The sequence below is a fragment of the Agelaius tricolor genome, unplaced genomic scaffold (genome assembly GCF_023055355.1).
Source record: "Agelaius tricolor isolate 1412-34295 unplaced genomic scaffold, bAgeTri1.0.p SCAF_68, whole genome shotgun sequence".
NCBI lineage: Eukaryota > Metazoa > Chordata > Aves > Passeriformes > Icteridae > Agelaius > Agelaius tricolor.
In genome coordinates this window covers 621473-648378 of record NW_027269328.1, presented here as the reverse complement: position 1 = coordinate 648378, position 26906 = coordinate 621473, and the positions used below count along the sequence as shown (strand labels likewise).

The 26906-nt window shown below is 56.4% G+C and overlaps 1 protein-coding gene across 2 annotated transcripts in view; it reads left to right on the top strand.

Annotated features, from left to right (window-relative positions):
- Positions 1-21447, top strand: part of ASXL2 (ASXL transcriptional regulator 2) — a 65026-nt gene extending 43579 nt beyond the window's left edge. The window contains exons 5-12 of one of the 2 annotated variants that reach the window (XM_071417178.1): positions 1894-2006; positions 2382-2517; positions 7741-7881; positions 11252-11415; positions 13389-13485; positions 14963-15068; positions 16363-17044; positions 19113-21447. In XM_071417178.1, the coding sequence (XP_071273279.1) occupies positions 1894-2006; positions 2382-2517; positions 7741-7881; positions 11252-11415; positions 13389-13485; positions 14963-15068; positions 16363-17044; positions 19113-21182 (3509 nt within the window). In that variant the 3' untranslated portion in view covers positions 21183-21447. The remainder of the gene's footprint in view (positions 1-1893; positions 2007-2381; positions 2518-7740; positions 7882-11251; positions 11416-13388; positions 13486-14962; positions 15069-16362; positions 17045-19112) is intronic. The other variant, XM_071417179.1, reaches the window with a different exon arrangement.
- Positions 21448-26906: the final 5459 nt, after the last annotated feature.

Genomic DNA, 26906 nt, shown 5'->3' with positions numbered 1-26906 from the left:
GTAAGAGGGAGTTCATAGTTAAAGAATGAGTTTACAGTTAAAGAATCAGTCAGTGGTTAAAGAATGAGTTTACAGTTAAAGAATCAGTCAATGGTTAAAGAATGAGTTAATGGTTAAAGAATCAGTCAATGGTTAAAGAATCAGTTGATGATTGAAGGAGCAGCCAATGGTTGATCCTCCCCTCTCAGAGCATGGCCCACAGCAGCTCCCTGAGTCCCAGGAACCCCTCAGTGCCTGGTGTGTGCTGGGGTTCCTGCTGGGCTCCACACCTGAGTGTCCCCAGAGCGTGGTGGCCAAGGCTGGCCCAGGGGCAGCTCTGTGCCACCACTGGGGTTCCTCTCCTCTCTCTCTCTCTCTGGGTTCATTTGGTGTTGGCTGAACCAGGAGGAGCCCCCAGAATCTGCTCCTGCTGGCTTTGTGCTGCTTCCCAGGGGATCTGATACCTTGGGCAGGCTGAGCTGGAACAGAGGCTGACCAGAGCTACAGAATAAAGCAGGGATTTATTGAAAGGATCTCCTGCATGGATCCACCTTGGGCAGCACAAGAGCCCAGCCAGGGCTGCACCCAAGATGAACCCAAATGGTCTCAAAATGAACCCAAGATGAACCCAAATGGTCCCAAAATGAACCCAAGATGAACCAAAATGGTCCCAAAATACACAACTGGGCATGGAGTCTCTCACTTTGATCAGTTCTGCTCCATTTGCATATTGGAGTTAATTTATATTTATGTCTATATTTATGTCTGTATTTATGCCTATATTTATAATATTGTATTTATAGTGTTATATTTACATTTACTATCTATATTTATAGCTCTATTTACATTTTATATATTTAAAGTTATATATTAAAATTTGTATTTTATTTACATTCACTATTTATATTTACATCCATATATATATGCACATTTATAGTTATATTTATATTTATAGCTATATTTATATGATTGTATTTACACTTTCCTATTTATATTGATACATTTATGTTTACAGCTATATTTAAATTTTTATTGTGTTTATATATTTATATTTATTTACACAGTATTTTATTTACATTTACTACTTATTTCTATCTATATTTATATTTATACTTATAGGTTTATATCCATATTTACATTTACATTTATATTTACATTTATAATGTTATATTTTTAATTATAATTATATTTATAATTCTATTTATATCTTTATTTACACATTTATATTTACATTTAATTTTATATATTTTATTTACAATTTATATTCTATTTACATTTGGTATTTATAGTTATATTTACATTTATATTTATAGTTATGGTTAGATTTATATTATATTTATAATATTATAATTATATTTATATTCATTTTATATTTATTTTTGTATTTATTTTTATTATTTTGTATTTGGTAAACGCAAGCTGGAGGTTGAGTTCCTGCTTATATTTATATTCATATCTATATTTATATTTATAATTCATATTTATATTCATATCTATATTTATATTTATATTTATAATTTATATTTATATTTATATTTATATTTATATTTATATTTTGTTTTATTTTTATTTTTTATTTTTATTGTTTTTATTTTTGTTTTTTGTATTTGCTAAACACAAGCTGGAGGTTGAGTTCCTGCTTATATTTATATTCATATCTATATTTATAATTCATATCTACATTTATATTTGTTTTTATTTTTATTTTTATTTTTATTTTTATTTTTATTTTTATTTTTATTATTTTGTATTTGGTAAACGCAAGCTGGAGGTTGAGTTCCTGCTTATATTTATATTCATATCTATATTTATATTTATAATTCATGTCTACATTCATATATATTTATATTTACATTTATAATTATGTATTTACATTTACATTTACATTTACATTTACATTTCCGTGTCCCGCAGTGCCGTCGCGCCTGCCCCCCGCGGGCTCCCCGCAGCCCGGCTGCCCCTCCCCGTCCATCCCGGCCAAGGGCCTCTCCTCCTCCCAGAAGCACAGCAAGAAGGCCCTCAAGCAGGTCAGTCAGTGCCTCAGTTTCCCTGCAGGGATGGAGCCCCCCTGGTGGTTCTGTGGGGTGCCTGATCCCTGTGTCCTGTGGGGTGCCTGATCCCCGTGCCTTGTGGGATGCCTGTGCCCTGTGGGGTGGCTGATGTCCCTGTGTGTGCCCTGTGGGGTGGCTGATCCCTGTGCCCTGTGGGGTGGCTGATCCCTGATCCCTGTGCCCTGTGGGGTGGCTGATGGCTCTGTGTGTCCCCTGTGGGGTGGCTGATGCCCCTGTGTGTGCCCTGTGGGGTGGCTGATGCCCCTGTGTGCCCCTGTGGGGTGGCTGATGCCCTGTGTGTCCCCTGTGGGGTGGCTGATGCCCCTGTGTGTGCCCTGTGTGTCCCTGCAGGCCCTGAAGCAGCAGCAGCAGAAGCAGCAGCAGCAGCAGCAGCAGCAGCAGTGCCGGGCGGGCCTGGGGCCGGGCCTGGCCCTGCCCTCCAGCCAGCACGTCCTGCTCAAGGCCAAGGCCACCCCTGGGAGGTCAGGTACGTGTGGGCACTGCCAGGGGGGGGTGCAGGGCAAACTGCTCCTTTCTGCACCTTCCTCTGGGCTCTGGAGCCTTCAGCTCCTGCCCCAGGGCTTGGGGAACCATCAGCTTCTGCCCCAGGGCTTGGGGAACCATCAGCTGCACCTTCAGGGCTTGGGGAACCATCAGCTCCTGCCTCAGGGCTTGGGGTACCATCAGCTGCTGCCCCAGGGCTTGGGGCACCATCAGCTGCAGCTTCAGGGCTTGGGGAACCATCAGCTCCTGCCTCAGGGCTTGGGGCACCATCAGGTTCTGCCCCAGGGCTTGGGGAACAGTCAACTCCTGCCCTAGGGATTGGGGCACCTTCAGCTCCTGCCTCATGGACTGGGGCTGTGGGGGATGCACTGGGTAAGGACAGACCTTGGGGAGATCTTGGATGATCTTGGATGATCTTGGATGGATCATGGATGATTTTGGAGGGATCTTGGATGATCTTGAATGGATTTTGGCTGGATCTTGAATGGATTTTGGCTGGATCTTGGATGATCGTGGATGGATCTTGGATGGATTTTGGATGGATCTTGGATGGATTTTGGATGATCTTGGATGGATTTTGGCTGGATCTTGGATGATCGTGGATGGATCTTGAATGGATTTTGGATGGATCTTGGATGGATTTTGGATGGATCTTGGATGGATCTTGGATGATCTTGGATGGATCTTGGATGGACCGTGGATAGATTTTGGATGGATCTTGGATGGATCGTGGATGGATCTTGAATGGATCTTGGATGGATCTTGGATGGATTTTGGACGGATCTTGAATGGATTTTGGATGGATCGTGGATGGATCTTGAATAGATCTTGGATGGATCTTGGATGGATTTTGGACGGATCTTGAATGGATTTCGGATGGATCGTGGATGATCTTGGATGGATTTTGGCTGGATCGTGGATGATCTTGGATGTCTCTGGAATGGCTCTGGCTGTGCCTTTGGCCAGTTCAAAGCTGCTCCCAGTGCTCAGGGACTTTCCCAGTCACCTGAACCCCATGCAGGGGCCTTCTCCCGGTGCTTCTGTTCTGGGATTTCTCCTGGTGCTTCTGTTCTGGGATTTCTCCTGGTGGTTCTGTTTGGGAGTTTCTCCTGGTTATTTCTTTTTGGGGTTCTCTTGCTATTTATATTTGGGGATTTCTCCTGTTATTTATAGTTGGGAGTTTCTCCTAGTGTTTATATTTGGGAGTTTCTCCTGGTTATTTCTGTTTGGGGTTCTCCTGCTATTTATGTTTGGGGATTTCTCCCAATGTTCATATTTGGGAGTTTCTCCTGCTATTTATGTTTGGGGATTTCTCCCAATGTTCATATTTGGGAGTTTCTTCTGGTGTTTTTGTTGATGATTTCTCCCAATGTTCATATTTGGGAGTTTCTCCTGGTGTTTCTGTTGATGATTTCTCCCAGTGTTTATATTTGGGAGTGAGTTTCTCCTGGTATTGATGTTTTCTGAAGTTGCTCCTCATCCTGCAGGATGGGTTCCATGTCCTGTTCCCATCTGGGGAACAGGGGTTTGCAGAATTTGTGGTGTCAGGGAGCACTGAGGTCTCTGCTCTGCTCTGGCTGCTCCAGCAGGGCAGGAGCTCCCTGCCAGCACCAGGTTTTCCATGGTATCCCAAATTCTTGGTATTTATTCCAGCCAGCTTTCCCTGATTTCTTTCCAGAGTAGCTGAATTCCCTGGCACCTCTGCAATTCCCTGGCACCTCCCCAATTCCCTAGCACCTGTGGAATTCCCTGGCACCTGCCCAATTCTCTGGTACCTGTGGAATTCCCTGGCACCTCTCCAGTTCCCTGGCACCTGTGGAGTTCCCTGGCACCTGTGGAATTCCCTGGCACCTGTGGAATTCCCTGGCACTTCTGGAATTCCCTGGCACCTCTGGAATTCCCTGGCACCTGCTGGATTCCCTGGCACCTGCCCAATTCTCTGGCACTGCTGGATTCCCTGGCACCTGCTGGATTCCCTGGCTTGGGGCAGGCTCAGTGCCCCAGGCAATCCCTGGCAGGGCTCAGCATTCCAGCCCCATTCCCTGCAGGCAGCTGGGCTGTGGGCACACATCCAGCTTGTGCCAGTCCCTCTCCAAGCCAGGGCAATTCCAGTGTCCCCATTCCAAGCCAGGGCAATTCCCAGTGTCCCCATCCCAGTCCCTGTGTCCCCATTCCAAGCCAGGGCATTCCCAGTGTCCCCATTCCAGTCCCTGTGTCCCCATTCCAAGCCAGGGCAATTCCAGTGTCCCCATTCCAAGCCAGGGGCAATTCCCAGTGTCCCCATTCCAGTCCCTGTGTCCCCATTCCAAGCCAGGGGCAATTCCCAGTGTCCCCATTCCAAGGCAGGGCATTCCCAGTGTCCCCATTCCAAGGCAGGGGCAATTCCCAGTGTCCCCATCCCAGCCCCAGTGTCCCCATTCCAGCTTGTGCCAGTCCCTCTCCAAGCCAGGGCAATTCCAGTGTCCCCATTCCAGTCCCAGTGTCCTCATTCCAAGCCAGGGCAATTCCAGTGTCCCCATTCCAGTCCCAGTGTCCTCATCCCAGTCCCAGTGTCCCCATTCCTATCCCAGTATCCCCATTCCAAGCCAGGGCAATTCCCAGTGTCCCCATCCCAGTCCCAGTATCCCCATTCCAAGCCAGGACAATTCCCAGTGTCCCCATCCCAGCCCCAGTGTCCCCATCCCAGCCCCAGTGTCCCCATCACAATCATCTGTGTTTGCATTTCCTGGGATATCTTTGGCAATGTCCTGGGCAGGTCAGGGCAGGATTTTCCAGGAGCCCTGAGGAGCTGGGAGTGCCCAGGAGCTGCCCTGAGCCTCAGCCCGGGCTCCTGGGGCTCATCCTGGGCAGAATCTCTGCTCCCTCTTCAGGGTGCCAGGGCCAGGGGGGTTTGTCCTTCCTGCTGTGTAATTCCAGCCTTGGATGCGTTCCCCAGGCTCAGTCTGGAGCTTTTCCTGCTCCCCCCAGGCTTTTCCTGCTCCCCCCAGGCTTTTCCTGCCCCCAGGCTTTTCCTGCTTCCAAGCTTTTCCTGGAGCTCTTCCTCAGCTGGTTCCTTGCCCTTCCTGCTGGTAATTCCAGCCTTAGGAGCCTTTTCCCAGGCTCAGTCTGGAGCTTTTCCTGCTCCCAGGCTTTTCCTGTCTCCAGGCTTTTCCTGCCTCCAGACTTTTCCTACTTCCAGGCTTTTCAGCTGGTTCCTTGCCCTTCCTGCTATGTAACTCCAGCCTTGGATGTTTTTCCCAAGCTCAGTCTGGAGCTTTTCCTGCTCCCCCCAGGCTTTTCCTGCTCCCAGGCTTTTCCTGGAGTTCCTTCTCAGCTGGTTCCTTGCCCTTCCTGCTGTGTAACTCCAGCCTTGGATGCTTTCCCCAGGCTCAGCCTGGATCTTTTCCTGCTTCCAGGCTTTTCCTGCTCTCCCCAGGCTTTTCCTGCTTCCAAGCTTTTCCTGGAGCTCTTCCTCAGCTGGTTCCTTGCCCTTCCTGCTGGTAATTCCAGCCTTGGATGCTTTTCCCAGGCTCAGTCTGGAGCTTTTCCTACTTCCAGGCTTTTCCTGCTCCCCCCAGGCTTTTCCTGGAGTTTTTCCTCAGCTGGTTCCTTGCCCTTCCTGCTGTGTAACTTCAGCCTTGGGATGCTTTCCTCAGGCTCAGTCTGGAGCTTTTCCTGCCCCCAGGCTTTTCCTGTCTCCAGGCTTTTCCTTCCTCCAGGCTTTTCCTGCCTCCAGGCTTTTCCTGGAGCTCTTCCTCAGCTGGTTCCTTGTCCTTCCTGCTGGTAACTCCAGCCTTGGGATGCTTTCCTCAGGCTCAGTCTGGAGCTTTTCCTGCTCCCCCCAGGCTTTTCCTGTCTCCAGGCTTTTCCTGCCTCCAGGCTTTTCCTGGAGTTCCTTCTCAGCTGGTTCCTTGTCCTTCCTGCTGGTAACACCAGCCTTGGATGCTTTCTCCAGGCTCAGTCTGGAGCTTTTCCTGCTCCCCCCAGGCTTTTCCTGCTCCCCCCAGGCTTTTCCTGCCTCCAGGCTTTTCCTGGAGTTCCTTCTCAGCTGGTTCCTTGTCCTTCCTGCTGGTAATTCCAGCCTTAGGAGCCTTTTCCCAGGCTCATTCTGGATCTTTTCCTGCCCCCAGGCTTTTCCTGGAGCTCTTCCCCAGCTGGTTCCAGGTGGGATTGGTGTGTTCAGGAGCCCCCTCAGGCTGTAAATCCCTCCCTGCCAAGGCCTGGAAGGTTCCTCCTGTGTGGTTTCTCCATGAGGTTCCTTTTCCCCCATCCCTGTGGTGCTGCCCAGGGACAGCTCCCAGCAGGGACATGGGAGGTGTGGAGAGAGCAGGGAATCAAATGGAGGGAGGGAACAACTTGCACAATTTCAGGGGTTTATTCAGAGCTGGAAGAGCTTGTGTGAGGCAGGGAAGGGAAGGAGAGGAACCAGGATGGGAAAGTGAGCCCTGGGAAGAGGAGGAGGAGTTCCCCAGGGTGGGCAAAAAGGACAAAAGCTGCAGGAGAGGGGTGAAGTTCAGTAAGGACAGGGGAGCTTTGGAGAGATTTCCCTGCCAGGAGCACTGTTAGCCCTGGAAGTGTGAATGGAGCCATGCCTGGGTCAGATGAGAGGGGAAATAAACTGGGATTAACTGGGAAATGGGCCCAAAGCAGGTGGGATGTGCCTGTCCATGCCTTTGGTTTGGGACATCCTGGTGGTCCAGGGGATCTCCTGCATTCAGCTGCAGGGCAGGAGCCCTCCAGGAGCTCAGGAATGGCTGTGCTGGCACTGCTGGGGCTGCAGGGGTGGCTCTGGGAGCTCATGGAGCTCAGGAATGGCTGTGCTGGGGCTGCAGGGCTGGCTCTGGGAGCTCCATCCCCTCCAGGAGCTCAGGAATGGCTGTGCTGGCACTGCTGGGGCTGCAGGGGTGGCTCTGGGTGCTCCATCCCTTGCAGGAGCTCAGGAATGGCCGTGCTGGGGATGCAGGGCTGGCTCTGGGAGCTCCAGGAACTCAGGAATGGCTGTGCTGGGGATGCAGGGCTGGCTCTGGGAGCTCCATCCCTTGCAGGAGCTCAGGAATGGCTGTGCTGGGGCTGCTGGGGTGGCTCTGGGAGCTGCAGGAGCTCAGGAATGGCTGTGCTGGCACTGCTGGGGCTGCAGGGGTGGCTCTGGGAGCTCCATCCCCTCAGGAGGATGCTCCTGCACGGTCCCCCTGTGCATGCCCCTGCTCCATGTGTCCCTTTCTGGCAGGTTGGGAAGGCAAGCAGACAGATGGACATTCCAGCAGCCCCCCAAACTCCACCTGCAGCTCCTCGCCCTCGGTGAAGCTCGAGAACTCCCTGCCAGGGCTGCCCAAGAAGCCCTTCCCCAGATCTGACAGGCTCCATGCAAGTAAGAGATGGATTCCCTGCTTCTCCTGCTTTCCCAGGGCTTTGGCTGCTCCAGTGCCAGGCCAAAACCCAAACCAGCAAAACAGAGTGGAGTGTGCTGATGGCATTGCTGAGGGACCCTGGGAGGGGCTGCCAGGCTGCTGGAATTGGGACAAATAATTCACAATTCCATCCTCAAATCAGCCCTTCCCAGCTGGGTCTCTCCTGGGAATTCCCAGCTGTTGGGTCTGCATTATTTGTGGGGTTTTAATGTAATTACACACTCTAAGGACATGAAAAAGGGAAAAGAAATTCCTCCCTGGGTCTCCATGCTGGGATTTGGCTCCCAGTCCTTTCCTGGAGCTTTCTCAGCCCTCCCAACCTTCCTGGTTCCTGTTGCATTCTCCAGGGGTGGGACTGGCCCTGGGGAATGTGGGGACATTCTTAGAAAGGAATGGCATGTCCTGACGGGGAGAAACCCCCAAGGATGATGGAATGCAGCTCCTGGTGCTGCCCAGGTGATCCCAGCAATCCCACCCTGGCCATCCCTGGCTTTCCAAAGGAGCTCTGGCAGGGCTGGGGATGTGCCCATTCCCAGGGTTGGGGATGTGCCCATTCCCAGGGTTGGGGATGTGCCCATTCCCAGGATTAGGGATGTGCCCATTCCCAGGGTCTGTGATGTGCCCATTCCCAGGGTTGGGGATGTGCCCATTCCCAGGATTAGGGATGTGCTCATTCCCAGGGTTGGGGATGTGCCCATTCCCAGGGCTGGGGATGAGCCCATTCCCAGGATTAGGGATGTGCCCATTCCCAGGGCAGGGGATGTGCTCATTCCCTGGATTAGGGATGTGCCCATTCCCAGGGTTTGTGATGTGCCCATTCCCAGGGTTGGGGATGTGCCCATTCCCAGGATTAGGGATGTGCCCATTCCCAGGGTTAGGGATGTGCTCCTTCCCTGGATTAGGGATGTGCCCATTCCCAGGGTTAGGGATGTGCCCATTCCCAGGGTTTGTGATGTGCCCATTCCCAGGATTAGGGATGTGCCCATTCCCAGGGTTAGGGATGTGCCCATTCCCAGGGTTTGTGATGTGCCCATTCCCAGGATTAGTGATGTGCCCAATCCCAGGGTTTGTGATGTGCCCATTCCCAGGGTTAGGGATGTGCCCATTCCCAGGATTAGGGATGTGCCCATTCCCAGGGTTAGGGATGTGTCCATTCCCTGGATTAGGGATGTGCCCATTCCCAGGGTTTGTGATGTGCCCATTCCCAGGGTTAGGGATGTGCTCCTTCCCTGGATTAGGGATGTGCCCATTCCCAGGGTTAGGGATGTGCTCCTTCCCTGGATTAGGGATGTGCCCATTCCCAGGGTTTGTGATGTGCCCATTCCCTGGATTAGGGATGTGCCCATTCCCAGGGTTAGGGATGTGCCCATTCCCAGGATTTGTGATGTGCCCATTCCCAGGATTAGGGATGTGCCCAATCCCAGGGTTAGGGATGTGCTCCTTCCCTGGATTAGGGATGTGCCCATTCCCAGGGTTAGGGATGTGCCCATTCCCAGGGTTTGTGATGTGCCCATTCCCAGGGTTAGGGATGTGCCCATTCCCAGGATTAGGGATGTGCTCCTTCCCTGGATTAGGGATGTGCCCATTCCCTGGCGCAGTGCCCAGCAGCCTCTGGGGATGATCTTTCCTGAGATCCATCCCAAATGCCCCAGGCCCAGCTCCAGCTGTTCCCTCACTCTGAGCTCCCTGTCACTGTGCAGAACAGGCACTTGCACAGAGCAGCAGAGTCCAAAAGAAATCTCCAGCAGCGAATTGGCTTTAACTGGAGACTTTTGGATGATTGCTGTGGCCAAAAGGAGCTGCAGGAACCCTCCTGAGAAGCCAGGGTGCCAAGGGAGGTGGGCTGAGGGGGGATGGAGAGGTCTGAGCCTGGATCTCCCGGCTCTGATGGTGTTGGAGAATTACCCTGAGGTAGAAATCACTTTCAGATTTAGATGAAGGGGTTGGGCTGGTTTAGCCTGTTTAGTCCAGAGCTTGCTGAGCCAGGTCTGTGCCTGTGGGAAGGTGACAACAGCCCCAGTCCTGGGCATGGGGGGGACAGGGGACAGCAGGGAAGGGACTTGTGCAAGAGCTCAGCTCCCCCCAGCTCCTGAGAACGTCTGGGGAACCAATCCACAGATTCACCAGACCCTCATGGGGTTGTGTTTGAGGTGATGCCTTGGGCAGGCTGAGCTGGAACAGAGGCTGGCCAGAGCTACAGAATAAAGCAGGGATTTATTGAAAGGATCTCCTGCATGGATCCCCCTTGGGCAGCACCAGAGCCCAGCCAGGGCTGCACCCAAGATGAACCCAAATGGCCCCAAACAAATGGATGCCCTCTCATGAGGTCTCCCACCTGAGGCATCAGGGAAATCCCCATGTGACAGATCATGACAGATCATTTCACCTGTGTGCAGAGGCCCAGGGAGCACGGGGACAGCTCCCATGGTGACACCCCTGTGCCCAGGGCTGACCAGGTGTGTTGTGCTGCCCCAGGGCAGAGCAGGGCAGTGATGCTGACCAGGTGTGTTGTGCTGCTCTAGAACAGGGCAGTGATGCTGACCAGGTGTGTTGTGCTGCTCTAGAACAGGGCAGTGATGCTGACCAGGTGTGTTGTGCTGTCCCAGAACAGGGCAGTGATGCTGACCAGGTGTGTTGTGCTCCCCTAGAACAGGGCAGTGATGCTGACCAGGTGTGTTGTGCTGCCCCAGAGCAGGGCAGGGCAGTGATGCTGACCAGGTGTGTTGTGCTCCCCCAGGGCAGAACAGGGCAGTGATGCTGACCAGGTGTGTTGTGCTGTCCCAGAGCAGGGCAGTGATGCTGACCAGGTGTGTTGTGCTGCCCCAGGGCAGGGCAGTGATGCTGACCAGGTGTGTTGTGCTGCTCTAGAGCAGGGCAGTGATGCTGACCAGGTGTGTTGTGCTCCCCCAGAACAGGGCAGTGATGCTGACCAGGTGTGTTGTGCTGTCCCAGAACAGGGCAGTGATGCTGACCAGGTGTGTTGTGCTGCCCCAGAGCAGGGCAGTGATGCTGACCAGGTGTGTTGTGCTGCCCTAGAACAGGGCAGTGATGCTGACCAGGTGTGTTGTGCTGTCCCAGAACAGGGCAGTGATGCTGACCAGGTGTGTTGTGCTCCCCCAGAACAGGGCAGTGATGCTGACCAGGTGTGTTGTGCTGTCCCAGAGCAGGGCAGTGATGCTGACCAGGTGTGTTGTGCTCCCCTAGAACAGGGCAGTGATGCTGACCAGGTGTGTTGTGCTGTCCCAGAGCAGGGCAGTGATGCTGGCCAGGTGTGTTGTGCTGCCCCAGAACAGGGCAGTGATGCTGACCAGGTGTGTTGTGCTCCCCCAGGGCAGCTGAAGAGAGCGCGCTGTGCTGAGATCGATGTGGAGACGCCGGACTCCATCCTGGTGAACACCAACCTGAGGGCCCTGATCAACAAACACACCTTCAGCCTGCTGCCTCCTGAGGGCCAGCAGCGCCTGCTGCTGCTGCTGCCTGATGTGGACAGACAGGTATGGCCACCTGGGCGGGGCTGCTCAGGTACAGCACTCACCTGGACTGTACCACACAGGTACAGCACTCACCTGGGCTGGGCTGTCCCCCCAGGTACAGCACTCACCTGGGCTGTCTCACACAGGTACACACTCACCTGGGCTGGGCTTCCCAGGTACACAACTCATCTGGGCTGTCCCACACAGGTACACACTCACCTGGGCAGGGCTGCCAAGGTACAGCACTCACCTGGGCTGGGCTGCCAAGGTACAGCACTCACCTGGGCGGGGCTGCTCAGGTACAGCACTCACCTGGGCTGGGCTGCCAAGGTACACAACTCATCTGGGCTGTCTCACACAGGTACACACTCACCTGGGCTGGGCTTCCCAGGTACACAACTCATCTGGGCTGTCCCCCCAGGTACAGCACTCACCTGGGCTGGGCTGCCAAGGTACACAACTCACCTGGGCTGGGCTGCCAAGGTACAGCACTCACCTGGACTGCACCACACAGGTACACAACTCACCTGGGCTGGGCTGTCCCCCCAGGTACAGCACTCACTTGGGCTGTCCCACACAGGTACACAGCTCACCTGGGCTCTCCCACACAGGTACAGAACTCACCTGGGCTGTCCCACACAGGTACACAGCTCACCTGGGCTCTCCCACACAGGTACAGAACTCCCCTGGGCTGCACCAGGTACACAACTCACCTGGGCTGGGCTGCCAAGGTACAGCACTCACCTGGGCTGTCCCATACAGGTACAGCACTCACCTGGGCTGTCCCACACAGGTACACACTCACCTATGCTGCACCAGGTACACAACTCACCTGGCCTGCCCAGGTACAGCACTCACCTGGGCTGGCTGCCCAGGTACACAACTCACCTGGGCTGTCCCACACAGGTACAGCACTCACCTAGGCTGGTACACACTCACCTGGGCTGTTCCAGGTACACACTCAGCTGGGCTGGGCTGTCCCAGGTACAGCACTCACCTGGGCTGTCCCACACAGGTACACAGCTCACCTGGGCTGGGCTGCCAAGGTACAGCACTCACCTGGCCTGCACAAGGTACACAACTCACCTGGGCTGTCCCACACAGGTACACACTCACCTGGGCTGTCCCACACAGGTACACACTCACCTGGGCTGGGCTGCCAAGGTACAGAACTCACCTGGGCTGTCCCACACAGGTACGCACTCACCTGGGCTGTCCCCCCAGGTACAGAACTCACCTGGGCTGTCCTGCCCTGCTGGGCTCTGGGCAGGCAGGGAGGGATGCCAGGTGGAGATCCTGATCCTGTTGTGGCACCTGTGGGCAGAGGGGCACGGGGGCAGGGAGAGCCAATCCACCTTTGGGTGACCTCATGGTCACATAATAATAATAATAATAATAATAATAATAATAATAGTCACCTAATAATAATTGTCATTGTTCAGGACCTTGCAGGGCCTGAAGGGGCTCCAGGAGAGCTGCAGAGGGACTGGGGACAAGGCCTGCAGGGACAGGAGCCAGGGAATGGCTCCCAGTGCCAGAGGGCAGGGCTGGATGGGAAATTGGGAATGAGGAATTGTGCCCTGGCAGGGTGGGCAGGCCCTGGCACAGGGTGCCCAGCCTGGATCCCTGGCAGTGCCCAAGGCCAGGCTGGACACTGGGCTGGGAGCAGCCTGGGACAGGGGGAGTGTTCCCAAATCCTCCAGAATTGTTGGGAGAAACAGCACCATGATTTCAGTGTGCCCCTCTGAAACAGCACCACATTTTCAGTGTGCCCCTCTGAGGCTCTGCTTTGTCCAGCTGTGTGACAAAACCCTGGTCCCCACAGGGCTGGACACAAAAGCTGCTCCCCTGCTCCAGCTGTGGCCCAGCACACCAGGGGCTGTGGCCAGCAGGTGACCAGGGCAGTGGCCAGGGCAGTGGCCAGCAGGTGGCCAGCAGGTGACCAGGCTGTGACCAGCAGGTGGCCAGCAGGTGACCGTGCTCTGTGTCCCCAGGTGGGCCCTGACGGGCTGATGAAGCTCAGCAGCTCCGCACTCAACAATGAGTTCTTCACCTCGGCTGCACAGGGCTGGAAGGAGAGGCTGTCAGAAGGTAAAGCCTGCCCAGGACCCCCCAGCTGGGCAGGGGCTGGGGGAGCCCCAGGATCAGCTGGGAGGGGCTGGGGGAGCCCCAGGATCAGCCAGGGAGGGGCTGGGAGAGCCCCAGGATCAGCTGGGAGGGGCTGGGGGAGCCTCAGGATCAGCCGGGGAGGGGCTGGGGGAGCCTCAGGATCAGCTGGGAGAGGCTGGGGGAGCCCCAGGATCAACCAGGGAGGGGCTGGGGGAGCCCCAGGATCAGCTGGGAGGGGCTGGGGAGCCCCAAGATCAGCTGGGGAGGGGCTGGGGGAGCCTGCAGGGTGCTCCTGGAGAAGCTGCAGCTCTGCAGGGGCTCTCACTGCTCATATCTGGGGGGCTCAGGGTTGGAGGGGGCTGCAGGGGGAGTTCTGTGTTGAACTGACAGAGCAAAACTCTGGAAGAGATGAGAAAAGAAAGGGAAATGTTTAAAATCTGAACTGGCAGTAGAGCTGGGGCACTCTGGGGTTGTGGCCCCTAAACACAGACACTGCTGCAGGGCAGAGAAGGGAAATTCTGTTCCAGAGCAGGGCATGGGGTGCTCAGTGCTTTGAGCCATCCCTTTGGGTGTTTGGATGGGAAATTGGGGGAAATTCTTCCCTGGGAGGGTGGTGAGGCCCTTCCAAGTCTCTCCAGGCCATTCCCTCTGCTCCTGTCCCTGTTCCCTGGGAGCAGAGCCCGACCCCCCCTGGCTGTGCCCTCCTGGCAGGGACTTGTGCAGAGCCACAAGGGCCCCCTGAGCCTCCTTTGCTCCAGGCTGAGCCCCTGCCCAGCTCCCTCAGCCCCTGCTGGGGCTCCATTCCCTGCCCAGCTCCCTCAGCCCCTCCTGGGGCTCCATTCCCTGCCCAGCTCCCTCAGCCCCTCCTGGGGCTCCATTCCCTGCCCAGCTCCCTCAGCCCCTGCTGGGGCTCCATTCCCTGCCCAGCTCCCTCAGCCCCTGCTGGGGCTCCATTCCCTGCCCAGCTCCCTCAGCCCCTCCTGGGGCTCCATTCCCTGCCCAGCTCCCTCAGCCCCTGCTGGGGCTCCATTCCCTGCCCAGCTCCCTCAGCCCCTCCTGGGGCTCCATTCCCTGCCCAGCTCCCTCAGCCCCTCCTGGGGCTCCATTCCCTTCCCAGCTCCATTCCCTGGACTGCTCCATTCCACTGGAGCAGCAGCCTGGGCTGTCAGGGCTCCTGGGACACCCACCTGGGGCTGTGCCCCTTACCCAGCCCTTCCCTGGCCCCTGTGCCCCTTACCCAGCCCTTCCCTGGCCCCTGTGCCCATTACCCAGCCCTTCTGGCCCCTGTGCCCCTTACCCAGCCCTTCCTGGCTCCTGTGCCCCCTTACCCAGCCCTTCCCTGGCCCCTGTGCCCATTACCCAGCCCTTCCTGGCTCCTGTGCCCGTTACCCAGCCCTTCTGGCCCCTGTGCCCCCTTCCCAGCCCTTCCCTGGCTCAGAAATCCCCTCTGCATCCCCAGGAGAGTTCACCCCAGAGATGCAGCTCCGGATCCGGCAGGAGATCGAGAAGGAGAAGAAGGTGGAGCTGTGGAAGGAGCACTTCTTTGAGAGCTACTACGGGCAGAGGTGAGAGCTCAGCTGGGTTCTGGGTGTCCCCCCATGGACATTGGGTTCCCTGGAGCCTGAGGGAGGTTCCTGGCTTCTGCTGGCTCCAGGAAATGCCAGCAGGATCCAGCTCAGGTGGGAGGTTTGTCACCCTTTATCCACTGCAGGGTGTCCTGGGATGTTTCTCCTCATCCCCTCCTTGCTTGGAGCCACCCCCATGGCTCTCCTGGAGCTGGGGTGGCCGAGTGTGTCCCACCCCAGGGTCAGGACCTGCATTCCCACATCCCCAACCCCACAGCACCTGGTTAAACCCCCAAATCTGCCAAGCTTTTATTCTCTGCCTCCTCTTGCTTCAGGGGTTTCCCATCCTTTGGGGTTACAGGGAGGATTTGGAGGTTTCTGAGTTGCTGAGGGACCTTGGAAGGAGCACACAGGTGTAAATAACTGACCAGGAGTTTCTAAGCCTGCACTGGGCCAGGTTTGGGCTTGTCCTCACCCTGCCAGCCACTGTGCCTCCCATCCATCCTGGGTGTTTAACCCTCCAGAGCCTTGGGGGTATCCCTGGCAGTGCTTGGGATGCTGTGGGTGTCCCTACAGGCTGTAGGAACAACTACAGGGATACACCAGGCTGGGAGTGCAGCTCAGCAGGAGCTTCATCAGCCCCCTGAGCCAGGTCTGTGCTCCTGGGAAGGTGACAACAACCCCAGCCCTGGGGCATGAGGGGGACAGGGGACAGCATGGAGGGGACATGTGCAGGAGCTCAGCTCCCCTCAGCTCCTGAGAACTTGTCTGGAAACCAATCCACAGATTCACCAGACCTTCACAGGGTTATGTTTGGGGAAAAAAATCCAATTTGGCAAATCACTAAGAGGGATGGATGAAGCTAATCCACAAGGAGAAACTTTTCCCAGACATCACTGTGGGAATTAGATGCCATGTTCCTCCTGAAGGGTGGTGGGACCTTTCCTCCTCAGTGTCCCCTCCTGCCAGTGTCACCGTGTGAGCTGCAGGGGGCTCCTACAGGGAAATATTCACTGTTGGCCAAACCCTTTGGGTTTGCAGCCTGGAAAACTGGTGTCTGGAGCTAGCCAGTGTTCCATGTATTGCATTTAGCTGGTTTTAATCTCTGGTGCTGATTTCTGTTTCCTCTGCAAGCATTATCAGTAGGGAAGGTTCTCACTGAGCGTGGCACAGAATTGGGCGTGCGAGACATTTCTTTAGGGAGTTTATTTAGAGAATCCTGCCTCCCTTTCCCAAGGATGGGATGCTTTTGCAGGGGTGTTTTACAAAGCAAGGTCTCTGTTTTCCTTGGCAGTTCTGGGCTGAGCCCCGAGGAGTCGGAGCGCCTGACAGCACAGCCCGAGGCGGCAGAGCCCGGCCGGCCCTGCAGCCCCCCGGCCCCACGGCGGGAGCAGAGCACACCCACGTCCCCCTCGGAGCCCCAGGCAGCCCCAGCAGGTGGCAGGAAAGCAGCAGAGGAGGGCAGAGAGGAGCCACGGCCCAAGGCAGCCAAGGCCAGCGAGGTGTCCCCGGAGCAGCGAGCGCCGAGAGCCGGCGAGCGGCCGGGGCCTGGCCGGGAGAGAGAAATCCTGCCCCAGAAACCCCCCAGCACCACCAGCCACGGGGCAGAGGAGCAGAGGAAGCCTGGGGTGCCCAAGGAGGTGCCAGGGAAGGAATCTCTGGGTGCCCCAAGCAAACCAAAGAGCCCCGAGGCGGGCGGGGCAGCGGCGAAGGCGCAGAGCCCCGTGGCGGCCACGGCCGAGAAGGAGGAGAAGGAGAAGGAGGAGAAGGAGAAGCCCCCCGGGAGCGAGGCCATGGAGGTCGGGGTGGAGGCCCACAAGAGGAAGCTGGAGAGCAGGGAGGAAGCTCCAGGCAGCCCTGAGAAGAAGCCCCGTGTGGCTGAGCCCTGCCAGCAGCAGCAGCAGCAGCACCAGGCCTTTCGCAGGCAGCCCTTTCCCGGCACGGGGCCGGCGGTGCCCCGCGTGCCCCCGCTCAAGGTGAGCCCAGCACGGACAGAGCCACAGCCAGGCCTCCCCCAGGGGCTCCCCCAGGGCACTGAGCCCCAAACTGGGGGTTCAGGGGGGTGGAAGGGCCCTCAGAGCCCAGCCCATCCCTGTCACAGCTCCTGCTGTGCCAGGCTGCAGACAGGGAGAGCTCTGCAGGGCCATGATGACAAAGAGGGGCAGGAGCCTGGCAGCTGGGGACACCCAGGGCCACGGGGCCATCCAGGCTCCTCTGCAGCCAGCTCAGACACTGGGGTGAAAGGCAGAGCACCTGGCAGCACTGCAGTCTGGTTTGTGGGGCTCCAGAGCCAGGGCAGGAGCAGGGAAGGAGAATTCTGGGGAACATCTCGGGAGCAGAGGCCCTCTGGCTGCTGAGCCTTTGCAAGAACCCAGCTGGGAAAGGAGGGAGGGAATTGGCTCCTGCTGGGATGGGCACGGGGAGGCAGCAGGACAGGAGCACTTTGAGAGCCAGCTGAGGAGCAGGCAGATGCTGCTGACCCTGCTGCTCCAGGCCCTGAGGCAGAAGCTGAATTCCTGTAGTCCTGTGTGTGTGTCCCAGGAATTCTGCTGCCCTGTTCATATCCCTCTCTACTAAAAGGCCTCAAACTCAAAACTTCAAAAGCAGCTCATCATTGTCACCATGTTAATAAGAACAGCACCAAGGCAGGGAAGCATCAATGGAACTGTCAGTGACACAGAACTGGGGGAGCTGTCCACAAAAGAGGTCTGGAATACCATGCAGGAATGAGGGCTGGCCTGCCAGGGCAGTAAAGTGGGATTTCATTTAGCAGCAGAGCGAGTTGAAGGTGATTGTGAATAGATTCCCTTGCAGAGCAGGGGGAAATGGGGACAGACGTGTCCCCAAGATGTGTCATCCCCCCCAAAAAGCTGATCAGAGCTCAGTGGGATCCAGTGAGGATTTTATGGATATGGAAAATAAAAGTAACCTCAAATGAACTCCCTGAGATCTCTGCAGGGGGAACAGCACCAGGCTCAGTGCAGGGCTCAGCACATATGTTGGGAAGAGCAAACATGGGGAAAGTCAGCTGGAGCATAGGGGAAAATGTTGTAGAAGGAAAGAGTAAATTATTGGTGTTTTTTCTGCAGCTCAGGGGATTTTTATGGCTTTGTACAAAGGCACTAAGGAGACAAATGATAGATGAGCAGGGGGGAAGAGCAAGTCTGAGTCCAGCAGGGTGGTGACACCTTTCAGAGGACATCTGAATACAAAATTACATCTGAAAATACAAGTGAATAACGTGAAACAGTGGAACAGGGGCTGACAGGGCAGGGCTGGATCAGCCCTTCAGGGAGGGAGCCTGGGGGCTCTTGGGTGGCACAAGGGATGAGCTCCACTCTGGTGGTGTTCACAGGGGTCCCAGGAAGAGGGAGGAGATGAGGATCTGACTCCATGTTTCAGAAGGCTTGATTTATTATTTTATGATATATATGTGATATTAAAAGTAAATGATATATTAAAACTATACCAAAAGAATAGAAGAAAGGATTTCATCAGAAGGCTTGAAAGGCAAAGAATGGAATGATAATAAAATCTTGTGACTGACCAGACAGTCCAAGACAGCTGGGCTGTGATTGGCCATTAATTAGAAACAACCACATGAGCCCAATCCCAGACCCACCTGCTGCATTCCACAGCAGCAGATAACCTTTGGTTACATTTTGTTCCTGAGGCCTCTGGGCTTGTCAGGAGGAAAAATCCTAAGGAAAGGATTTTTCATAAAAATGTGTCTGTGACACCACCCAGAGCCACGGGGTTTGCAGCAGCCCAAAACTGCCTGGGAGGCATCCCAGGGTCAGATGTGTTTCTTGTCTCAAGGCAGGGACAGGAGAGGTTTCTCCAAAGGGATTTCTCCACCACCACCTCCACCACCACGATTTCTCTCAGACCAAAGTGCAGACACCAGCCTGTGGCTCGGGTGTTCCCCGTGTCTCAGCCGTGCTTTTCTGCTGGCTCGGGTGTTCCCCGTGTCTCAGCCGTGCTTTTCTCCTGGCTCGGGTGTTCCCCGTGTCTCAGCTGTGCTTTTCTCCCGCTCTCTTGCAGATTCCCGTGTCCAGAATCTCCCCGATGCCATTTCCTGCGGGCCAGGTCTCTCCCAGGGCGTGCTTCCCCCTGTCCCTCAGCAGTCCTGGCAGGACAGGGGCCAGGACCTTGGCCGACATCAAGGCAAGAGCCCAGCAGGCCAAGGCTCAGAGGGCAGCGGCCGCCGCCGCCGCCGCCGCCTCGGCCGGGGGAGCCGTGCCAGGGCCCGGCCCGGGCGGGGGGAGACCCCCGGGCAGGGGGGCAGACGGGAGGGACCCCGGCGGAGCCGCCCAAGGCGCAGCTGGAGCGAAGGCGCTGGAACTGGCAGGAGCTGGAAGCGGGGGAGGTTCGAGAAGGTTTCTTCCCCATGGCCCAGGGCCCCGTTCCCAGGTGGAGGCCCAGGCGGAGCCGGGAGCTGCTCGCCATCCTCCTGGAGCACAACTACAGCCAGGAGGGGCCCCCGCGGCAGCCCCGGCGCTAGGGAGCGGTGCTGGGGCCACGCCGAGCCCCCCGCGGGGCACGGGCACCCCCGGCTCCCCGGGCACCCCCGGCGCGGCCCCTCCTGCCCCGGCCCGGGGGGCTCCGGCGGCCGGGAGCGGGAGCGGCTGTGACCTTCCCAAAGGCAAATCTCCTTCCCCTCTGGTGTCCCCCCTGCCACCCGCGGGCCCCGGAGCCCAGGCTGGGGCTGTGGGTGCAGCCGTCCCACCCTCCAGCAGCTCCTCGGTAGCAGCCAGCCTTAAATCTCCTCCCCGAGCGAGCTCCAGCATTCCTGCCAACAACCCTTTGGTCACCCAGCTGCTCCAGGGCAAGAGCGTCCCTCTGGAGCAGATCCTGCCCAAGGCGCTGACCAAAGCAGAAATGAAAACTGTCCCGGTGGCTCCTCAGGAAGAGAAGGGGGCGGCAGCTCCCGGCGCCGAGGCAGGGGACAGAGCATCGGGTGTGCCCCCGCAGCAGCTGGGGAAGATCTTCTGCCAGAACAGGCCCCTGCCTCACATTCCAAGGACCTTCCCGCTCCCCTCGGGAAAGGAGCCCGGGCCTGAGCAGCACCACGAGGGGCTGAGCAAATCCACCCAGGAGCAGATCCTGCAGACTCTGATCAAGAGGGTGCAGAGGCAGAACGTGCTGCCCGTCCTTCAGCCCTCGCAGCTGAACCTCCCGCACTCAGGTTTCCCGGTGGAAAACAGCTCCACCAGCCAGAGATTCATGCTGGGCTTCACGGGCAGGAGGACGTCCAAGCCTGCCATGTCCGGGCACTACCTGCTCAACATCTCCACCTACGGCCGCGGCTCGGAGAGTTTGAGGAGAGGCTCCTCCCTGAACGCCGAGCCCCGCCTGGGGCTGAGCAGCCCCGCCGAGGGCGCCAGGGCAGAGCTCGGCGAGGGCGAGGACGCGGGCGGCCAGGGCAGCAGCAGCAGCAGCAGCGAGGAGGACGCGGATGACGAGAGCTCCGGCGATGAACGGGAGCGCAGCAGCGTCAAAGAGGAGCCCCGGGCAGGGCAGGGGGAGAAGGAGCAGGGCTCACACGGCACCGCAGAGCCCGGCGCCCTGGGGGCAAAGGCCGCCAAGGAGAAGGTGCCAGCATTGGATGGCACCGCGCTGGCCCGGGACCTGCTGCAGGCAGCGCAGGAGCAGATGGCCCACGCCATGAGGGGCAAGGGCCACGGTGGCACGGAGCTCTTCGGGCCCCCCACCCCATCGCCAGACCCGGCACAGCCCCCGCTGCTCCCTGCCCCGCACCCCCCGAAGCTGCCCGGGAGCTACAGCGGCACCATCAACGTCTCCACCTCGCCCGACGTGGGCCAGGGCTCGCTGATGAGCGAGTGCAAGCAGCTGGCCAGCTCCATGGGCAACGTCATGTCCTTCTCGGTGACCGTCACCACCATCCCCGCCGGGCAGGCCGTGAACTCTGGCGGCCACGGGCAGAGCCTCCCGGTGCAGGCGTTCGCCGAGGACGGCGCCATGGAGGATCCCCCTTCCAAATGTTACTGCAGGTTGAAAGCCATGATCATGTGCAAGGGCTGCGGTGCCTTCTGCCATGACGACTGCATCGGCCCCTCCAAGCTCTGCGTCTCCTGCCTCGTGGTGCGGTAACGGGGAGCAGCACGGCTCCCTCCGGGGGCCGCCGTCGGGAGAATCTTGGGAAGAAACAGGAATTTTACTGCCTTGCACAAGAGACACGTTACTGAATCAGGAATCCAGAGTTAGAGTCCTTCTTTCATTAACGAAAGAGCACCTTCTTGTACAGGGAGTCGAAATCGCGCTCGACTACGTGAATTGTGACAAGAGTTTGCACTTAAGGAATTATGTAAATATGCCACATTATTTTGTTTAAAGATATTTTTTCAATCTTTTAGGAGATAGTGTTTGACTTGTACTGCAGTTCCAGTAACCCCAGCCTGCTCTGAGCACGTTTGCTGAGCTCTGCTCTCCCCGGGGAGATCCAGCCCACAGCCCATTGTTGGTTTTCTGCTGGCACAGGGAACACAGGGAACAGGATAATCCGAGTCCAGCCGTGTGTGGTGGTGGGGACTGAGGCAGGAGCCCTGAGCAGGCTCCCTTGGCTGCTCCCAGTTCACATCCCTGGGAGCTGAGAGGCAGCCCTGATGCCTTTCCCTCTGTTCCAGAGGCCCCTGGGCTGTGCAGTGCAGGCTGGTGTTCCTGGTTTGCAGATCCCCTCTCCCAGTATCCCAGCTGGAGTATCCCAGGTGTCCGGGTGTGCTGCTGCTGGAACTGCAGGGAGCTGGGCTGGCCATGGCAGTGACCAGAACAGCTCAGTCCTGGGGCTCTCAGTGACCCACGGGGAGCAGGGGTCACACAGCTGTGCCTGGCCAGGCTGGCAGGAACCTGCTCTCCTGGGAATGCCCAGGGTTATCAGGAATCTGCTCTCCTGGGCATTCCCAGAACTGGCAGGAATCTGCTCTCCTGGGCATTCCCAGAACTGGCAGGAACCTGCTCTCCTGGGCATTCCCAGAACTGGCAGGAACCTGCTCTCCTGGGCATTCCCAGGGCTGGCAGGAATCTGCTCTCCTGGGCATTCCCAGGGCTGGCAGGAACCTGCTCTCCTGGGAATGCCCAGGGTTATCAGGAATCTGCTCTCCTGGGCATTCCCAGAACTGGCAGGAATCTGCTCTCCTGGGAATGAATGCCCAGGGCTGGCAGGAATCTGCTCTCCTGGGCATTCCCAGGGCTGGCAGGAATCTGCTCTCCTGGGAATGCCCAGAACTGGCAGGAACCTGCTCTCCTGGGCATTCCCAGAACTGGCAGGAACCTGCTCTCCTGGGCATTCCCAGAACTGGCAGGAACCTGCTCTCCTGGGCATTCCCAGGGTTATCAGGAACCTGCTCTCCTGGGCATTCCCAGGGTTATCAGGAACCTGCTCTCCTGGGCATTCCCAAACTGGCAGGAACCTGCTCTCCTGGGCATTCCCAGGGTTATCAGGAATCTGCTCTCCTGGGCATTCCCAGGAGCTGGAGCTGCCATCCCACAGCCCAGAGCCATCTGCTCTTGGGACACAGGGGCAGGTGATGGGCACAAAGTGTCACCCTGGGTCCTGCCATGCTCTGGGAAGTTTTGTTCTCATCCAAACACCCCCATGGTCAGACATCTCCAATTTCTATCCAAGATTTTGTATTTCCTGGGTGTGGGGGAAGGCAATTGAGAGTCTGCCTGGGCCTCCTTGGGTGGCTCTTTGTGTTTGAAATACCAAATTGGGCTGAGCTCAGCTCAGCTGGGGCCCAGCTGAGGGAGGGGTGCTGGGCAGCCCCTCAGGGCTCACTGGGGACAAGGCTGGTGGCACCTGTGCTCCCTGACAGTTCCTGGCTTCCTTCACTTGCACTGAGGGAAATCAAAGCACAGTGGCCCCGTGTTCCTGGGGGCTGAGGGTGCTGATGGAGCACAAATCACCCAGGGCTGTTCCCCTCCCGGGGCGGGTCAGGGGACAGAGCTGTGGATGTTTTTGATGGAGAAGCACTGAATTCACTTTTAATCCAAAGGCCTTTTTAAGCTGAAGCAATATTCCCCCAGCAGTGGGGCAGCTGAGTGGTGCAGGGGTGCTCAGCCTTCCCTTCCCCTCTCCTTTGTACTACTGCTCCCCTCCCCTTCTCCCCGGGAGCCCAGCACTGGTGGTGAGGAGCAGAAATAATTCCTGGCTGCTTTTCCAAGGAACAAGAGGTGCCCAAGGCTGCCAGAGCTCAGGAGCCTTTGCCAAGGCTCTCAGGCACAGGGTGGGATTGTTGGGGTGTCTGTGCAGGGTCAGGAGTTGGACTGGATGGTTCCTGGGGGGCCATTCCAGCACAGGATGTTCCATGGCTCTGTGGTTTAGTTGGTGATGACGAGGCAAAGGGAGTTGCAGACTCAGTCCCTGCCTGGGGAGTGCAGCTGCCCTGGAGCAGCAGGAGCTGCAGCATCACCTGCTCTGGGTTCTGCCAGCTGAAATTCCCTGCAGAGCAGTGACCCCCCCAACGTGATTCCCCATTGCTGCTCAGGATCCCGTGGGGAGGAGCATTTAGGGATTAGAAATTAACTCCATTCTTTAAATCTGAAACATTGCACAAAATTGGCCCCACAAGCATCTCCCACCCGTGGTGGTGGTGGTGGGGGAACTCAAGAATCCCCTGCCTGTGCCACTTCCTGCTGTTTCCCACTTCCAGCTCTTGCTTGGAAGAGGAAATCCTGCATTTTTGTAAACCTGGGGAGGGAGGAGGCAGTGTGGGCTGGTTTGGAGCTGAGAGCAGGACCTGTCCCCCCCTCCCTCGGCAGTCCTGGACAGACACTTCCATTCCTGGCTGGCACAGCCCGGCAGAGGCCAACGTGCAGCTGACAGAGGAGAGTTCTCAGAGGAGAGGGAGAGGTTTCTCTGCACAATCAGGTCAGTTCTGCTCTCTCCTTGGCTCCTCTCAGGCTGATTTTCCAGGCTCCTGGAGAGGGGGAAGCAGAGGATGAGGAGGGAGCTGTGACCCTGAGCACTCCCAGGCATTCAGCTGCTGCAGCTGCCACTGGAAAGGCTCTTCAGAGCCTCCCAAACCATCCCTGCCCGGCTGGTTCCTCCTGCTGGGTTCCCCTGCTGCCCTTGCTGAGCGTGGGTTTGCTGTGCCCATTCCCTGGCACTGCAGGGGCTGCCATTCCCAGGGCCATCCCATGGGAATGTGCCCATCTGGCTGTGCCATCCAGGAGGGGCTGGCTGGTGACCCAGGACATGCAGGTGGCCCCAGGCTGGCACTGGCCAGGGGAGGATGGTGCTGGTGGCTCGGGAGTTTCCACCTGTCAGTGCCTTAGTTCCATTTCATGGATCAACACTTAGCTTGGGCTACTTTTCTTCCATTTCTTTTTAAGGAAATCGATTTTCTCAGTGCCCATTGAGGTCTGAGCACGCCCCTGGTGCAGCCTGGGGGAGGGAGCATCTCTGAGGGTGAGCAGAGGGCACTGGGTGTGAGGAAATTGTTTGGGATGAGGGGCTGGGTGTAATAATCCCTGGAACAGGGACAAAGCCCGGGAGGTTTTGTGTGCTGCAGCTGGGTGTGGGATGATGGCTGTCAGAAAGGGGAATCCTCTGGGGTTCCTGGGCTGGCACCAGCCTGTCCCACTGCTGAGGCTCCTTCCCATCCACAGGAAATGCACCTCCACACGGCATTTTATAACAAAGGGATGTGGTGACAGAGTTTAAACCATTAGATTTCAGCCCCCCAGGAATGAGTTTATTGGCACTGCAGGGAATGGTGGCATCAAAAATCCAGGATTTCCAAAGCCTGATGTCAGAGTGTTTGTGGCAGGGAAAGGAACCTGATGAGGGAGGAGGTTTCAGTTTCCCTTTTCAGGACACAGAACTGGAATTAGAGCCTGACCAATGCCCCAAACCCTGCGGACAGGCTGTGGCACAGGAGGTGCCAGCACGGCTCTGGGGGCTCAGGTTTTGAGCCAGGTGGGCAGCAAGGGAAGGAATTAGGTGTGGAATTTTACTTTCCCTCCGGGAATTTACAGGAAGGAGGAGGTTCCAAGCAGTTGCACTGGTTGGGGAGGTGGAATTATTTTTCTTTGTTTTTGGTTGCACAAAACAGCTGCTGGAGCAGCAGTTCCTGGTCAGGTTGTTATTGGGAGGGACCTTCAGGAGGGATCCAAGGGAGGGACCTTCAGGAGGGACCCTCAGGAGGGACCTTCAGGAGGAATCCTCGGGAGGGAACCTTGGGAGGGATCCTCAGGAGAGACCTTTAGGAGGGACCTTCAGGAGGGATCCAAGGGAGGGACCTTGGGAGGGATCTTCGGGAGGGATCTTCAGGAGGGTTCCTTGGAAGGGACCTTCAGGAGGGATGCAAGGGAGGGACCTTGAGGAGAGACCTTCAGGAGGGATCTTCAGGAGGGATCCTCGGGAGGGACCTTCAGGAGGGATCTTCAGGAGGGTTCCTTGGGAGGGATCCTCAGGAGGGACCTTCAGGAGGGATCCTCAGGAGGGACCTTCCGGAGGGATCCAAGGGAGGGATGCTCGGGAGGGACTCTCAGGAGGAACCTTCAGGAGGAATCCTCGGGAGGGACGCAGCAAAGGCCATCCGGGGCAGGAGGGTGGATCGGGAGTGGCTTTGGGGTTTCTCTCCAGGGAGGCTCCGTGCGATGGTTCCCGAGAGCCGCGGGAGGTGCGGAGGGCAGGGCCGGGCTGGGGTTTCCCACAGCGGGGATGTGGGAGGCGGCGGGGCCGGGGCAGCGCCGCTTTGCTGATTGATTGATTAATTATGGCAGGTAATTGATTGATTAATTACGGCAGGTCATTGCAGGGGTGGGCAGAGCGCCGCTGCCGCCGCCGTGTGACACGGGGACAGGGGACAGGGGACAGGGGACAGGGGACAGGGGACAGGAGCTGGTGCCGGGAGCGAGCAGCCCTGGGTGGTTTTTAATGCTTCCGTTTGCTGGACGTGCAGAGCGAGTCGGAGAGCTTACAGTAATATATTTTAAATAATATATATTTTAGTATCTGAGAGGAGCAGGCAAAGGGGGGGTTCTGGGTGGTGACAGGGTACCGGGGGCAGTTCCTCGGCCAGGCCAGCGGGGTTCCTGCAGCACAACTGAAAAGGCTCCGTTCCTGCCGTTAATGCAATAAAAATGGGAATTCTCACAAAGAAGCAATCCAATACTGTTTCCCAGAGGCTTTTCCTGTGTGGACAACAGGCCTGTAAACATAGTTCCAAAAATCCTAAACCTTTGTCTTTTGCCTTTTTAAAAGGGACTTCGATTGGGCTTGAGGGTCTGTACAGCAAAATCGAGGTGACACCATTTGAAAATGTATTTTTACACAAATAATATAGAAAAAAAATTCATATTTTACATAAGAATTTTAAGTATTTGAAATATGTGTATATATATACTGTATGTACTTCGTATATGCTTTATTTTACATTTTCAATGTATTAAAAAGTATTTGAGCTGCTTGGATCTGAGATGTAATAATGTTTAAAGACACAAAAACAAGGGAGAGGAGCCTGGGGGAGGGCGGGTGGGAGCTCTGCAGGGAAGCACAAGCCCAGAGCAGAGTTTGGGGAAGGCTGTAGCACTTTGAGAGCCATAAATTGTTCTGATTTCCTCCTTTCCTGGGATGATCCAGGAGCTGGGATGGACCCTTCCCACAAGGATCATCCCACAGAGCCAAAGCTGCTGCAGTCCCGGCTCCAAACCAGCCCCAGAGCACTTGGGTGTGCTCCAGGGTGGGTGGGGATAAATGGGGGGGTTCTCCACAGAATCATTCAGGCTGGAAAGGAGCTCCCAGCTCATGGAATGCACCCTTTGACCAAGGCTGCCCTGTGGGGGATTCAGACACCCAACCTCCACCTGTCA